At 56.4% G+C, this 16,809-nt stretch overlaps 1 protein-coding gene across 1 annotated transcript in view; it reads left to right on the forward strand.

The window, feature by feature from the left end:
* CACNA1E (calcium voltage-gated channel subunit alpha1 E) overlaps positions 1-16,809 on the forward strand; it is a 139,575-nt gene that overhangs the window by 26,959 nt on the left and 95,807 nt on the right. The window contains exon 3 of the mRNA XM_075507969.1: positions 16,182-16,448. Within this exon, the coding sequence (XP_075364084.1) occupies positions 16,182-16,448 (267 nt within the window). The remainder of the gene's footprint in view (positions 1-16,181; positions 16,449-16,809) is intronic.

A 16,809-nucleotide genomic window follows, 5' to 3' on the forward strand; every position in this document is an offset into this window, starting at 1 on the left:
GGATGGAGTTTCCCTTGGCTGCAGCGGGGCTTTTGGATGCATTTGGGGTCATTGCCTTCTGCTTTTACTGTGGCTTGAGCCCTGCTGCAAGGGGGTTTGTATTTAATCCTGAGAAGTGCCAACTCCCCCTGAATCGGAGCAAGCTGGAGACATTAATGAACCTGGGAGAATGGAAGAGAAGTGCTTGGCAGAGCTAGAACCCACTTATTTTACTTTAATTAATTTCTTCCCATAGTTTGCCTTGGTGCTGCAAAAGGAACCCAGCTCCAGGTCCTGTACTATTCTCCCTCGCCCAGCAGTTGCTGCACAAACTGCATTTAAATTATGAGGTTTCCCCCCCTTGTGTCTACTCAGCAAAATTGCCTGGGATAAGCTGCTGCAGAACATCTTGCTCCAGTATCGCTGGTCCAGAGCAGCTCCCTGCCTTGGGCACTTTATTTGCGGAATAATCAATGTATTATAAAACAGCAGGGTGGTGAAGGAGGTGGGAGCCCCTCTGTTAATTACATGTGGCAAGTTGTTTTGGTGAGATCCAGGTCCATGCTCCACTTGTTCGAAGCGGGTGGGATTTCTTTGGGATGCTTTGCATGATAAAATTGCTTGTGATAACACTGAGGCTGGTCCTGCCTTTTTTTTGGACGGCAGCCCATCAGTGAGGCGGGTTCTCCCCGGCCCTTTCGGCTCACTCCTCATCCCTTTGCGCCCGGGGAACCTCCTGGCCAGTGACTCAGGAAGCTCCACGCAGGGGAAATAAATTGACATATGGGCTCGGCAAGTGCTCTGTGCCTTGTTATTTTTCGTGACCCACTGGGGATGCCAGATGAATAAATCATGGCCGGGCAGGAAGCAGAGGGATGGCCTCGTTAATTGTCGGCTGGCGGAGCGAGTTCCTAGAACGGCTGCTCGCTAATTAACTGCCTGGATGACTACAGCTCTATTTCATGGCAGGGAGACGAAGCCGGAGCCCTTCCCGCTTGTACCAGGTGGAACGTGCCCCTTTCGCTGCCGCTGGCTTCTCCGTCTAGCAGTAACTCAAATACAAAGCCTAACGTTTCTGTCTTTAGTGAAATGGGAATACGCAGGCGGCTGCCATCCCAATCGCTCCCTGGTTTAAATGGGCGTTTCCCCAGGCTGGTAGGGTCCAGTCTTTGCATTTCCCAGCTCTTGGATGCTTGGTTGTGGCATTTCAGCCTGCTTTACAGTGGTTTTGTGGGTGTGCGTGGGAAGTCATGTCTAAGGCAGGCATCCCTGAGATTTGGGATGGCTTGTCCTCCCTTCAGCAGCCTGGGCTTGTTGTTGTCAGGGTCTGGCCGTGGGGCTCTCTCCTTGCAGATGCCCAAGCTCGTGGTCCTCAGGAGGTGGAGGCGTTGGCACTTTGCAGAAGCCCTGGTGCCAGGGGGAAGCCGGACTCTGGCATGGACGGCAGCCCTAGGGCTTTGCAGACCTCGTGTCCCACTGAGGACTGGAGAGCCAGCCCCACTGCCTGTCCTGGCCAAGTCTCTTCCCGGGGAGCCGGCGATCTCGGCATGGCAGGCTGAAGCCTAGAGGGCTGGATCCGTGCCTCTCCCAGAGTGAGGTGCCCTGATATGCCTTCAGCCTGCAAAAAACACATGCTAGAGGTTCCTGCTTTAACATCAGACTCAAACTAGTGATGTTTCCCCCAAAACTTTGCCAAAGTCCAGGCTGGTGTGCAGAGCCGGTAACCCCAGTGCCGTGGATGCTGTCTGGGGCTAGACGGATAGCATGTGGGGAAGCAAAAGCAAATTGATTTCCTTATCTATGATTTTTAATCCCCCCCCCGCTCCCCCCCCGTTGCCCAAACTTGATGAGTTAAGCCAGGGCGGTTCAGAGAGGTCTGCGCCTCCTTCACAAGGCTTCTAGGGAGTTTTTGGTTAAGCGCAGTGCTCCGAGTGCTGTCTGTCTTGCACGAGTTAACTCTGACACGTGTTTCTGACACGAACATCCGCTGCCTTGGTCAGGGCTCCGGGAGCGACTGGGTAGCTGCTGGGGGTGCCCTCGGGCTCCCGTCCGCCAGCCACGGCTGGGTGGCGTGGGGTGGGGTGGGCACGGGGAGAGAGTGCCGCGCGTGCGTTTTCTCTGCTGCTCAAGAGACCTCTGCTCCCCTGGGGTAGCTTTGTCTTTTGAGATGCGTCGTTCGTGGTATACAGCCAGATGTTTGCGTGTAGCCGCTCTTGAGCTGGGTTGCAACGAGGGAAGAGAAGTGAAGGCTTTTTCTTGCTCACTGGTGTTAGCGTCAGCAGGTCTGATCCCTTCCAAGCCTCCATCTCTGTTGCCTTTCGCCAGTGAAAAACCCACAAGTGAAATGTGCTTTCCCCTTAAGATGGAATAAGAATAGGAGGGGGAAAATGCTCTTTTCCCTATTTTTTCATGGGGAAACTGAGGCAGAGAGCAGAAAACAGTCTACCACGTGCTACTCAAGCCTGTGCAGGGCAGTGGCTCTGTGGGAGGCTTAACTTTATGGTGAAGGGTTCATGTACCAGCCTACCTTGTTCTTGTGTAGGGGACTTAAGCCCAAGGCAGACAGTAAAACCTGTTTTCCAGCATCCCAGCCTGATGCCCTGCCCTCCATCCCACTATTCACGCGTTAGGGTTGGGGATGGAGATATCTGCTGCGCTTCAGCAAGGCTTGGCCTGCTGCTGCTGCGTGCAGTGGTCGTGGTTGAATCACCGGTGTCTTTGCTGTGTACGCGTGGCAGCATCGCTTGGACTATGTCTGGCTGAGAGAGAGCTCAAAAGAAAAGCTCCTTGTCAAAATAAGCAAACGGGGAACCTCCTGTGGCTTCTCCAGGCTGAGCAGCTGCTTCCTTAGCTGATGGTAAGGACAGGCAGAGCCAGCCGGGGAATATCCCAGAAAAGCCTCAAGCTGCGTTTGCAGCAGAGAGGACCCAAACCTGCCCTGCATGGCTTAAAACCACGTGTGCATGGATATGTGTTGAGTTTAGCTTGTGCAATTTGGGGAATGCAAGCTGTGCCCTCATTTTGGAATGATATCTACGGCAAGGATGCATGGAAAAGCCTGATTCCCAGAGGTCAGGAAGGGAGCATGGGAGATGGGGAGAATGGAGGGAAAGCAGCTGGGTTGTGGTACAGTTTGGAGGTGATGGTGTGGAGGTGGGATGCTGTAATTCAGTGTTGAAGTACCTGGGGCCCAGGAGTGATGGATGGCAGGTTTAGTGTCCTGTGGGAAACGATGCACTCTGCCCGTGGTACAGGACAGTGCTCTTTTAAGATAGGGTAGGGTCATAAGATAGGGTAGGATAGGGTCATTAAAGGCGATCTCCTGTCTTGTAGCATCTTAGAGTTAATGGCTTTGATGCTAGGAGCTTGCTAGGTCTCCCTTGCATGGTATGATCCGCAGTGAGATCCCCGTAGCCCATCTGGGAGCGTGTGGTCCATGGAGCGGCAGGGCAGGAGAGCTTTCTGCCGCTCGCTCAGATCTGTACCTGCAACGCAGATCATGGGGAGCCTGTTGGGCTGGAGCATAACGTTACTGCAGCTCTGCCTTCATGCGGTTTTATTGGAAGAAGTAAGAGAACAGAAGAAACTGTGAAAACGCACAGGGTGTTGCTAACAGATCTCAGGGGCTCTTTACGACTTGGCAGTCTCTGTCTGGTTATGTGCACGCTCTGCATCCCAGACTACAAATGAAGCTGACTTTTTTTTTTTTTTTTTTTTAATCCTTTTTTTTCCTTGGTACTGAATGAGACAAAGGGCCCCCTTGGCATGCGCTGGGCTGCCAGCTCCGTCGCTGCTTCCAGCACATTCCCCAGTGCGTCGCACCATCTGGGTTTAATTGGCTGCAGTGATGGAGAGGGCAGGAGCGCGCACAGGGCGGCACTGCCGCTTGCTCCTCGGTGCCCGTGAGGCTGCCTGGGAGATGCCCCCGGCGTGGGGCTGCGTTGGCAGCAGCGTGGCCCTGGCTGGACCAGCGCCCGTTGCTCCAGCCCCCCTCGGATCTGCAGGGAAGGGACAAGGCCCAGGATGGCTCTGAGTTGCCGTCACAGATGCCAGTAGCTCTGCGGCGCAGTTGTGGGTGAGGTGTTGGATGTAGTGGGTGTTGCTGCTGTGCTGCAAGCGGCAGCCCTGCTCTGTGAAGCAGCACCTGCCCGCCCGAGTTGGCTCCGTGGGGGGCTGCTCGGTGCCATGCTGCCCGAGTGTGGGGCTGGAGGAGGGTTCTGGCTCTTGGCTGAAGCATTGACTTTGGGTGGGAGGGACCTATGAAACAGCAGCACTTGCTGCCCCATAGGTGCTCACAGGGAGGGAGAAAGTGCCCCGGCATCCCCTCCTGGTCTTGGCTCTGGCACCAGTGTCCAGTGCCCGTCACCCCTCATCATGCCTCCCTCCCTCCCTACCCTGGGAGGTAGATGACTTTTTCCTCCTCCAGCACCTCTACAGCGTCGGTCACTGTCAGAGGCAGCTTAGCCACATCCTTCTCCACCGTGGGCTTCTGTTCAGATGTCTGCTGCTGCGTGCCTGGGAGCTTGGGGGGTCTGGGCAGGAGGGTCGGGGCAGCGCAGGCAGTTGGCAGGAGCTGCGGGGGTCTGCAGGTGAAAGCCCTGAGATGTCCGTGACGGGCAAAGCCAGGCTCCCATACCTGGGAGCATCCTTCATGGAGATACATGCACGTCCCCTATGCAAGTCCTCTGCAACCCAGGGCAAAGCAATTAACCTCTCCAAGAGCCTAACGAGTATCTCTCAGTTAAAGTGACTCTCCCTGCTTATGTTTTACCCTGCAAGAGTAGCAATGCAGGTGGTGGAAAGGGCGGGGGGCAGCGAAATATGGCTTTTATTATGGTAACTTGGCCTAGAGCAGCAGAGGAGCATCTCTCCCAGAGGTATCTGCCCTGGACCTCCCTGTGCTCTCCCCCCTTCCCTTCAGTGCAGACCAAGGTTTTGATGCGTGGGGAGGAGATAGTTTTCTGACCTGGGATGAACTCGAGTTCCCCTGCATGACCTGGCAACAGCACGGATATAGCAACACCTTTCCCTGAACTGCCTCAAAGACTGGGTTTCTGTCACACTCTGGAGGAAGAATTCCCTTTCTGCGTTAATTCAGGTGACTTTGCAAAGCCTCCCCAGGGCTGCCGGGAGGGTGGGCAGTTATGGTCAGTCCCAGCCTTCCTTGCACAGCTGGGGCCACTCTTCCAGGGAGCTGGGCTTGTTAGGAGCTGGTTGCTGAACGCGGAGGACGAGGCAGTTCCCGGCGGATGCCTCCACTCGGGAGCTGCTGCCTTGCATTTTGTCACCACGTGCTGGCACGCCTCGTTCCTCCTTCCCTTGCTGGGGTCTCAGCTGCAGCTGTGGGTGTCAGAAAGCTTCATTAGCACATCTCGGGGCTGCATTGGAGCCGTGCACTGTGCTGGGGCTGGTTGTGCTTCCCAGGAACCAGCCTTCCGAGGGAGCTTCCCCCTTGGCCTGGGGCTTGCTAGGGCTCAGAAGCAAAGAATTGCTGGGAGGTGGTGAGGTGGGAAGGGACCTCTGGAGGTCACCTGGTCCATTGCCTTGCTCAAGTAGGGTCACCTAGAGCAGGCTGCCTAGGACCGTGTCCAGGCAGGTTTTTGGTATCTCCAAGGATGGAGACTCCACAACCTCTCTGGGCAACCTGTCCCAAATACTCAGTCCCCCTCACATCAAAAAGTTTACTCCTGTGTATAAACGGAGAGTTTCTTTTGTTGCAGTTTGTGCCCATTGCCTCTTGTCCAGGCACTGGGTGCCACAGGGAAGAGCCTGGCTCTGCCTTTGCTCCCCACTGTCTGGTATTCATACGCATCGATAAGATCTGCTCTGAGCCTTTTCCAACCAGGCTGAGCAGCCCCAGCTCTCCCACCCTCTCTTTGCAGGGCAGATGCTCCACTCCTTTAGTTACCTTTGCTGGAGTTGCTCCAGTAAGTCCATGTCTCTCCTGTCCTGGGGAGCACAGCATTCTGGATGTGTCTCACCAGGGCTGAGCAGAGAGGAAGGGTCACGTCCTCCACCCGCTGGCAACGCTTTGCCTAACGCAGCCCAGGATGGGCTGTTGGCCTCCTTTGCCGCAAGAGCACGCTGCTGGCTCGTGGTCAGCTTGGTGTCCACCAGGTCCCTCGGGGCTTTCCCTGCCAAACTGCTTCCCAGCCACCACGTACTGGGTGGTTCATCCCCAAGTGCAGGACTTGGCGTTTCCCATGAAGCTGAATTTCGTGCCGTTCCTTTGCCTGTTTCTCCAGGCTGTCGAAGTCCCTCTGGATGGCAGCACAACCCTCTGTTTTATCAGTCCCAGTTTTATATCGTCTCCCTGCACTGCAAGCATGATTCGGTGCGGCATGCGTGCAGTGAAACTTCTGGTATTCAGTGCTCGTTTGCACCCTCGTCCTTTCCCTCCCCTGGGATAATCCAACCCGTTCCCCTCTCCCAGGCAGGCCCCAGCTGTTCCTATGTAATTCTGATGGGGGGCTGTCTGCTGGCCGGGAGGTGTTCGTGGGAGAGGTTCTTTCCAGCCTCTCATGTGTATATGGTTCATATTATTTTCTATTCACACTTTCTAAGTACATCCCCCCTGCTAATGTCTACTTAAGAGATGACAGGGTAATAAGATAATTTAGGGTGGAAGGGACCTGAGGAGGTATCTAGTCCCATCAGACTATAACTTACTTTTAATTTAACTCTGTTTTACATTTTAAAACATGTCTTGAGCATGTTTTACGTTTTAAAACATAGATGACTTCTTGTTGCGCGCTCCCAAAATGGCGTTTTCTTTCATTTCAAACCACATAGTTTTCAAACTTGGGAAAGGTTTTTGAAAGTTTGGTGAAAACCCATCTGTGAGGATTAGTGCACAACCTGTCCCCAGAGAGACTTGCTCCTTGCAGACTTATCTGTGCTATGGAAGTGGCACTTCCACCTAACTGCACAAACGAACGCCAGCGGCAGTGAAATTTCTTCTGTCTGTTTGTGTGTGGGACACGATCTCAGTTCAGCTGCCTCCGAAGGGTTACGGGCTTTTCTGCACTTGCCAGTCGGTCCTTTCTAGTTCAAAAGGCGTTTGCCGTGTTTGTGCATGACAAACATTAATCCCTGGCTTGGACCGCTTGCTCTGCCTGAGAGCTGAAAAAAATGAATGATGTGAAAAGTTAGGAAGGTCCCTGAAGTTCTACTAAAACAGCTTTCAGATGTGGCTCTAGATTTCCCACGGTGGCCTTTGAAATGTCAAGGGACCTTTCTTAGAACAGCAGAGAGGAGAGATGCTTTTCTTGTCTCCACTTACGTTCTGCATGCTCGATGGGAAAGTCTGCTCCGATCCTTCGGCGCAGGGTTACGGGTGCGTGGGTCACCCAAAACATGGCTGTTTCTGTGGCTTGGCTGGTTTTGGGCTGGCGCTATGCACACCAGCAAGGCTCTCGCTCTCTACCTGGCAAAATCATGCTGGTGCTCCTCCCCAGCCGTGGGGGACCACACGGTGCCAAAGGAGATCAGCGTGGCATCGTGCTTCCCAAAACACACCCGAAAGAGCCAGTGGTGTGTCTTATCTTTCAGGGATGATGCTAACCAGCTGCGTGAGGGCTGCTTGGCGGGAAGCAGCTTCCCTGCGAGCTTGGGGCACGCCACTGTGGTGGATGATGCCATAAAAACCACGCGTTGTCTTCGTGAGCTCTGATATGAACGAGTCCTTTTTTGTCATCAGAGGAGTTTCACAGGGGTCATTTTTTCCCCGCCCTCGCTCATGAGACGATAAAACAGTAGCTAACATGCAGTAACGGTCTTCTCTGTGCATTTGCTTGAGTGGAAATAAAAATTCTTCAATGAACTTTTTCCCATTGAGGAATCGCGCTCAGCTGCGCTTTGCCGGGGATGGGCGAGGGTGTTTGCCTTCGCAGAGACTGTCGAGCTGATGACTGCCTGTCGTTGCGGCAAGGGGGACGGTTTTTTCACACCTCCCAACACTGAGTAGCTTTCAGAGAGAGGTTTTGCTCTTTGGCCTTTTCTCTTTCACAGGTTTGGAAGACAGAAGCAGCATCTCCTTCCTGGCTGCATGCCAGGGATGGGGCTTCTCTTGGCTGTCTTGAGCATCAGCTGCTCAGTGTAAGTTCAGACTTGCCGGAAAAATTTTTCAACAGCTCCATCTTCTCCTGGCTCTTGTCCTGACAATGTAATGTTATTGAAGGCACCCTGTTTGCTAGCAAGTTGCTTCTGAGAAAGCTGAGCCTGTGAGTTTGGCTTCATGAGATTGGGTGTGGAGATGGTGGGTTTCTGGTCCGGCTTTCTTTTGATCGCTGGGGATATTTGCGGCCCAAAGGCAGGAGGCTCCTCCGTCATCCCACTCGCTGGTACTGTGGTTGCTGTGTTTGTCTGACTTGAGCCTTGCAGGACAGGCAGAAGATCAGAGAAAGCACAGGATGGTCCTCGGGCATGGATTTGCCTTTTATGGGGGTAAAGAGGAGATCTAAGGAGGAGAAAATCTTCCGCTGGCTTTGGCAGAAGCTAATGCTGTTGCACCAGAGGGGTCACGAGGATGCTGATGGAGAAAGTTGAGGGATTTCTTCTGCTTTGGGTAGCACAGAGGTTGGAAAAAATGCTTTTAAAAAAACCCTCTCCGACCCTTTGGCAGGCTAGAAATAAGCTTTCTCCTGTTGACTGTCTACGGCTGGCCCTGGGGATGTCGTCTTTGAGCTTGATCTCCTCATTCCCACGCACACATAAAGCTTGGTGGCTCGGTGTGTTGGTGTTTGGCTGTGGCAGGATCTGCCCCTTGAGCCCTGTGCTTGCAGGGCTTTTGTGGCAAGAAGGGAAATATCTCCCCCCGGTCTGTGCTCCTTCCCTCCCTCCTCTCCTTGGTCTCCTCTTATCCATGCTGCCCAGCCCTGATCCTTTTGGCAAGGTCGTTCTCAAATATCCCTATTTTTTTCCTACTGCATCCTCTCAAGTCAGCCTCTCTGGAAGTGCAATGCCCAAAACTGGACCCATCAGAGACAGGGGAGGATGGAGAGGTTTTATCTCACCTGCTGCCAGCTAGTGTGGGCTGGGATGCTTGGCCAAGGGGAGAGGTGGTGCAGAGGGATTTGGGGATTGGAAGCAGGAATGGAAATTCGCTTTAATCTGACGGAAAAGCAGGGGCAGGTGGATAGCTGTTCTCCAGGAGTTGGGATTGCTGTGTGCCTGCCCGGAGCAGTCGGGATGCGGCTGCAAATGCTCGTTAGAGCCTGACTCACAAGGCTAAATAAAGCAGCAGGGCACTCCAGGCAATTTATTAATGGGTGATTATTTCAGGCCTCTTCAGCTGAGCTGCGAAGCCTCCCAGCCTAAGGCAGAGGGAGTTAGCCCAAGGAGTACTGCACTCGTCGGAAACACTCAGCGTGGGGCGTTCCAGTAGGAAATAGGAGAGCAGGCAGCGGCAGGCCGGGGGATGCTTCCCTCCTGCACAGCATCTCTGCGGCCAGCACCAAGGCAAAGCCATGCTGCCCCTTGGCTGCGATAGGTTGGGGGGGAAGGGGTCTCGCCTGCCTCTGAGCTTTCAGCAAACCCCTTGTGCTTGTTTGGTGGCATACACAGCTGCAAAGGTGGCCCTGGGCTTTTGTTTGGGCTTTTTGGAGAGTACAAAGACCTGCGTAGTCCGTGGGGAGGTGGGTGAGTGCAGGCACTGAGCTTCATGGTGGCAGAGTGAGACCAAGCCCCAAAACCAACTCCTGTGGGTTTTGCAGGGCTGGATGCACAGCCCTGCTGTGTCCCCATAAATGCACAGTACTGGAGGTTCCTTGGCTGTCCTTTAAACCTCTCCCAGCTCTTTCAGCCTGCTATCATTTGGTTGCTGAATCCCCCTTTGATTCAAGACGCAGCATCCTTCTATTTTATCGGTAGCTCTGATGTATGAGCTGCTCCGATCCCACAGCGACGCAGTGTTGGGGAACATCCAACTTCAAGGCTCTGTGGAGCATTTGGGCACTTCTGGTGGCTTCAAGAGCTATGTGAGGAATTTAGTTTGGGGTGCTTGTGATCCCAGGGCGCTGTGGGCAGTGGCGAGCCCTGAGGCTCGGGCCACCTGAGCAGGACCTGGTGCTGGGCTGCGGCGCTGGCAACTTGGCATGCCTGGCGTGCGACGAAGAGCGCTTGGGGAGAGCACAAGAAGCAGATTATACACGGTGCCTGATCCCTGTTCTGACATCCTGCCTGACTTGCAGAGACACCTTTAGCGTGTCTCTCCTTTGCTCGCACAGATGGATGTCACAACAGATCAGCCACTGGGAAGCATCTGTATGTGCGCGGCGAGGGGAGGAGGAAAAGGGATGGAGGCTCACGGGTTTTCCTCCAGACTCTGCCTGGAGCTCCCTGAAAAAACGTGGCTAATGCATGCAATCAGCTCTGGCATCTCACCCCTAGAGAAGGTGGGGACTGGTGGGCGTGGGCCCTGCTGGGGTGTGGTGGGACATCGTAGGTTTGGGAACCTTGAGTAGGACCAGCTGTGAACTGCGCTCATGTTTGTGTGGCGTTTTGCTTCAGGTTCGTGTTGCATTTTGCTTGGTAGCTGAGAACTGGTAGGTGTTTTAAGAAATGGGGCCAAAGCTGCTCTGGGCTGGGTTCTCTCAGGCAAACACTTGCAGAGAGGTTAGGAAATGGCGTTGGACCCCTGGGGTGGGAATGCAAGGCGTGCTTCATCTTGTACCTTGGGAAGGGGCTGCAGAGGAGGAAGGCTGGATGAGAGCAGCTACGATGCTGCTCCTTCTGCACCTCCATTGCCTGCACTCCCACTTGTGAGAGCTTGTTGGGGGGAGATATAGCAACCAAAATCCCCATTTCCAGAGGGTTATTCCTCCATCCCAGGAAAGAGGGCTTGACAAGATTGTTATCCCATTGATTTTAAAGATGCCAAGACTGGATGTTGGACTCATGGGTCTTTGTAATTAAAACCAGCAGTGTTTGTGAATACGGATATGTTTTATGGCAGTGTGCAGCAAATTACACTTTCAGCTTAAAGCAGTTTCAAGTTTTTCTGTCACCGCTGCTATGTGACACCTGGTGTGGCTGCTTCGGCCGAATGACCGGCAGGAGTTTGGTGGAGTAGTGGCAGTTGCTTAAATCTGGATGCATAGTTTGGAGCTCAGTGTGAAATTTGCTGGCTTTCACTAGTCTTCCAGCCATCTAATTTCTCAGTGAATAAATTACGGTGCTGACCCTGAGAAGTCAGCCCTTCAGGTCTGTGTTGGGGATGCGTGCAGGCAGTTTTGCAAGAAGATGATGCTCTTCTCTGGTTTTAGTGCTGAGGAAGGCACGTCCTGGTGAGGCAGGCAGCTTGGGACGAGCAGGTGTGGGGAGCACTGAGTTGGGCAAGGCTGCTACCAAAAAATGTGAGCAGACGGCAGAGAAGAAACACTTGCCTTGGCTTGAGTGAGAGTTGCCTTGCTGCAAGGCAGTGCAGAGTCTCTGCAGTGTAGCCGAGGCCGTTGTGCCTAGCCCAGGGCTTTGCTGGCAGGAGAGATGCCAACAGGGCTGTCGTGGCCCATACCACAGCTGCTCACATCTGCACAGATGAACATCAGGCAGAGACTGGTGTGGTACCCTCCTCTGGAGGTATCATCCTGGAGCTGCTTGGACCTTCACCTGCATCCTGGGTATCTACGGGTGAGCTGCACCAGCTGGGGATTCTGCCTCCCTGCTGCAGAGGTGCTTGGCTTGGCAGGGCTTCCCCTTTGCAAATGGGGAAAACATCTCTTCCTAGTCCAGCAGGTAATGAATTTTTTCCTGGAAAAATCCTTCCATTCCTGCATGGTTATAAACACGTTTCTGAGTCACAGCTACCCAGTCCCAATTTGAAATTTGGCCAGAGCACCATAGATGATTCTCGTTTGATCCTATTTTTTTTTTTCTCTCAGCATAGCTAAAGCCTTATTTAAAAAATAAAATCAAATCAGGACGCCAAAAGCCGCTTTCTAAGAGGAGTGCAGCCCATCAGAGCTCCTGGGAATATCAGTCACCAAAGCGGAGCCTGTCCCCCTCTCCAGACCCTGCCTGGGCGGCGTTAGGGATCTGTCCCCTGCGTGATGCTGTCCCTGAGACGAGGAGCAGCCTCCGCCTTTCTGAGCATCCCGGGGCTCGGCAGAGGATGCTTTTAACGATATTGCCTGTACCCAGCAATGCATAGGTGGGAGATTTTGGGTTGCTTGGGGTGAGCTGGAGGCCGCTCCAGTGCGAAGGGACACAATAGCTGCGCGGGGGGCTTTGTGCAACTGCTTCAAAGCACCCCGCGGGAAGGGCAGGCGAAGGGGGGGCTCGGATCGGACCCCCCCCCACTGCAGCCAGGGGAAGGAAAGCCGAGCCCCGTTGCCTGCTGCCGGAGGCGGGGATGAGCGGCGGGGGCTGCAGGGAGGGGGCAGCGGCCGCTAGATGGCAATGCCGGAGCGGCGGCAGCCCGGGCGCACCGGCCCCGGCCGCGTCCCTGCGGCGGAGGTGATGGGGAGGGCTCGGTCCTCCCCTGGGAAGGGGTAGCCCAGTGTCTCCGGTGAGGCCCTGCCGTGCAGGGGTAGGGGCATGGCTGGAGGGGGAAGCAAGGAGGAGGCTTGGATGGCAATATCAGCGTGAGGAGGGGAGTTAGCCTGTCTCTGTAAAAACCAGCACATCCCAAGTGCCTTCCTGTCCTGGCACCCGCTGTTGTCCTGTCTTCTTGGATTTCCTTCATTCACAAAAAAAAACCCAACCCCACATAGCTGGCTCTGAATCTCTGTGCCATGTTGAATCATGCGGGCATCAGCCATGCTTCTCCCTGACTCACAGATCCCAGTGTGCCGGGGTGAGGGTCAAGACGAGAACGGCAATAAACATCCTGGGAAACCGAGCCTGCATCTCTTGGCATAGCCAGGGACTTTTTTTTTTTTTTTTTTTCTGCTTTCAATCTTCTCTTAAGGAGCTGCTTTCTCATAAATATCCCATCCTTTAGCACTGTCTGAGCAGGAGAGAGGCTCCCAGCAGGGTCATCCTGCGCTCTGCTCTGCAGCAGTGAATATAGAGTAGAGCCACGAGCGAACCCCCGGGCGCAGGGGATAGCCCGCTGCCCCAGCAGAGGTGTCCAGGTAAGGCTTGCATCCCTGCTTTGAAGGGGGCAGGAGGAACGCTGCCTTCCTCCTCCTCGGCCCCTTGCACCGAGCGTGGTAGGTGTGTGTGGTGAGGCAGGCGTGGTGTCTCTGAGCCGGGCAGGGGATGCAGGGGGAGCGCTGGGTCCAGCCTTCCCCATCCTCCTTGGCCTCTGGGTACCAGCCAGAGCCTGAGCATTTAGGCTGGGTGGAGGCTTGCCTGCAGGCTCAGGGGGATGGGAGAGGGCTGGGGGGGTCAAGGGGGAGCGGAGGCAGGAGCTCTTGCAGGGCTGAGGATCTGCTCCTGGCAATAGTCCTAGCCTTGGGCTTAATTAACAGCAGCTGAAAGGGTTGAAAGGTGGGAAGAGTGGCATCACTCCCGATGCCGTGCTGGTGGTGGGGAGGAGGAGGAGGAGGAGGCAGAGGGGATGAGCCACAAATCATAATTGATTCATTTAGGGCAGCATCTTGCCTGGAATGAATCGAAGGGACTGTAATTAGTTGGTAGCTGGCGTGGCCTCCTTGCTGTCCGTTGTTAGTGGAATGAAAGCCCATGGTCACTCTGGCTCGTGCCGGGGCCGGCTAGTGGCCTGGAAAGCATTTTAGGAGGGATCTGCCCACCACTGCTCCACTCTGTGCTGCAGTGTGGTGGTGGCAGAGCTGGGGGGCTTGCTGAAACCCCCCAATTACACCCACATCTGTTACAAGGATAATTGGATGAGCAAAGTCAAGCAGGGATACAGCAGATGGGCATCGTGGTGAGCTGGTGGGCTCTCGGTGTCTGGCTGAGGTTCGGGGAATGATCCCACAACCTTTTTGCAAATGTTCCTCTGTTATCTTGCTGCAGAGGGCCTGATCCTTCCTCTTCCTTGCCTGGCCGGCCCAAGGGCTCCTGACAACGCACCTATGAGAGCCTGGGCCAAAAAGTGAGCCCGGTGGCTGTTTGGTCATGGTAGTGCCTGGAGGGTGGGGAAGTCCACGGTGAGGTGCTGCCAGGCTGCACCAAGGGAGCAGCCCTTGCCCAAATGAGTTAACAATTTATGTGATTAAGGGCTTGATTATTTATTTTTTTTAATCTTTTTTGAGCTGCCCCAAGTGTTCCTGGCTGCCGCACAGCAGATGTGGGGGACAGGGCAGCAGCTGCTGTTTGCAGAGCAGGTTGCTGGTGGTGGGGTGGACAGGGGAAGAGCATCATGTGGATGCAGGGTGTCTTGTGAACGCCGGCTGGAGCTGCGGGTGCCCTTCCTGTGGGAAGGACAGGTAGTGAGCGCCAAAGGCCCTGGGGAGCCCTTCGGACGCAGGGCTGAGTGGGAGGGGTTGGGGTACCCTGTGTGTGAACCAGCTCGCAGGGTGTGCGGGTGTGCTGAGCGGTGAGGCCGGTGCGCTGCCTCTTGGGTAGGGAGGGCACTGGGGATGCCCTGGGGAGCTGCATGTCCCCTGTGTGTGCAAGAGGGCAGGGTGGGTTCCCCCAAAGGCGGGTGGGCAGGCAGCCTCCGCGCTAGGGACCCTGAGCATCCCAGGGCACCCTGGGCACCCTCATGGCCGCCGAGGTGAGGGCACAGCAGCAGCCAAGTCCCTGGTCCGCTGCCTGTGGGATGGCTGGGGGGAGCAGGGTCAGTGCCAGACCGGCCCCAGGGCCAGCCCCCCCTCCGTGGCAGCCGCTGCAAGGACACATCCAGACCGGGTTGTTTACACCTCTCCGATGAGGTGCTGCTGCTTCTGGCCAACGTCAAGCATCAAAAAGAAAATACCGAGGCGGTGGGGAGGGGGTGCTAAGGAGGCTGATCTGTATGCGAGGGAGCAGGAGGGCTCTCCCTGGGCAGCCGCTGGCATCGGGGCGGCTCCGGCGGGGAACCGGGAGCCCCGAAGTTTCCCAGGGATGGGGGATGGTGCATGTGGCCGGAGAGATGCTCGGTGTGGGCTGAGATGGGGTGAGCCTCTTGCCTCCCCTGCAGGCAGGGGGGAGGCAGAGCCCCCCTTTGCCCCCCCCCCCCGCCCCCCCGCCCCCCAATTTAGCCACTCACCTAGGAACACCCATGTGCCGGCAAGCCCGCTGCAGCCGGGGCGGGGGGGCTTCTTGCAGGGTGGGGGCTCCCCCATTGCCTTTGTTCCCTTCAGACCCTCCCCTCGCCTCTGACTTTCCTTTGCGGCAGCTCCCGTGCTTGCCAAAAGAATGCACTGGATGGAGCGAGGGAGCGAGCCGGGCGTGCGTGCGTGTGTGCGCGCTTGTGCGCGCGTGTGTTGCCACTGACTTCATTAAAGCGAGCTGTCCCCGAGCTGCAGAGGCGCGGCAGCCTTTAATTTCGTGGCCCGGCTCCTGCGGGAAGCCGGCGTTGCCTTTGCGCGCTCCTGCCCTGGCAGCGAAGGGCTGAGCATCCCTGCCGCCGCAGGTGCCCGCCCGGGGGCTCTGCCCGCCATCCCTGCCCGCTGCCCCGGGGAGCCGGCGGACGGGCGGCCGGGCTCTGGCAGGCTGCTGAAGATGGAGTCGGGAGGAGGGAGTTGGACACTTGGCTCCAACTAGGCTGGACCACGCTGCAACCTGTTCCCCTGGCCTCCCCTCCGCTGCGCTGGGTGCTGTACCAAATTGCATCTTCCTTTGCGACGGGGCAGATGGAAGGACTCGGATCCCAGCTCTTTCCCTGCCTGATCTCTGCCGGCAGGCAGTCCCCGGGCTCGCCTTGCTGGGGTGGGGGGGGGGTTAAAAGGGGCTGGTTTGGGCTTGCAGGCAAAGCGGTGGAAAGGATGTGGCTGGGTTTAACCCCTTGCTTCATGGTGGAAGGTGCTTAGGGACCGAGCCGCTGCGGCCTCCGCTGAGCACGCAGGACGGCTCCCTGCCCTCCCTGCTGGCCATGCTGCCCGTGTGGCCGTCAGGGCGGGGGGACGGAGGCAGCCGGATGCCCACCATGCTGCGCTGGAGGCGCTGAGCCGGTGCCGTGTGTTGCCGCCTCTCCTTCTCCACGCGAGTCCCCGCTCCCCCGGAGGGATGGAGGATAGACAGAGCTGAACATCACCCAGAGAAGAGGAGGGGGCTGTGGTTGGGACTGCACCCCGCAACCCCCCTCCCTCTTCTCTGCCCCCCCCCGCTGCCTCGGTGGTGCTGCTTCGGCTCACCTGTGTGTTTTCTTCCAGGATGGCTCGCTTTGGGGACGCGGTGGCCGGCAGGCTGGGCTCTGGAGATGGGGGCTCCGACCAGAACCGGAGCCGGCAAGGACCTCCTGCTCCTGCGGGAGGGACCCCGGGAGCCTTCAAGCAAACCAAAGCGCAGAGAGCCCGGACTATGGCTCTGTACAACCCCATCCCCGTCCGGCAGAACTGCTTCACCGTCAACAGATCGCTCTTCCTCTTTGGGGAAGAGAACATAGTCAGGAAATACGCCAAGAAGCTCATCGACTGGCCATATCCTTTCTGTGCCCCCTGCGAGCCCCCCCTTGCTCCCCGGATTTGCCTTGGTGGCCGCCCAGGACACGTGCATGTGGCACTAGCCGGCAGGTAAGCGCCTGCCTTCTGCTCTCCTTCGGTGTGCGGAGAGGGGTGCCCTGTCCCCCGGCGATGCTCTCCTTGCCCTGTTGCTGCTTCCCCTCCTGTGCTCTGCTCGGTGCCTGGCGGGGAGCCGAGCCCCTTCTCCCTTCGAGGAGCCCCCCGGCCCCTCCTCAGGCTTGGATTTGGAAGCCCCCCATACTGGCAAGGGGGGGTGTCTCTGATCCCGGTTTAACCCTGCATGCTTTAGGGTGCTTCGCGCGCGTGCGGCTGGTGGGAG

This window comes from Mycteria americana, chromosome 7 (assembly GCF_035582795.1).
Source record: "Mycteria americana isolate JAX WOST 10 ecotype Jacksonville Zoo and Gardens chromosome 7, USCA_MyAme_1.0, whole genome shotgun sequence".
Taxonomy (NCBI): domain Eukaryota; kingdom Metazoa; phylum Chordata; class Aves; order Ciconiiformes; family Ciconiidae; genus Mycteria; species Mycteria americana.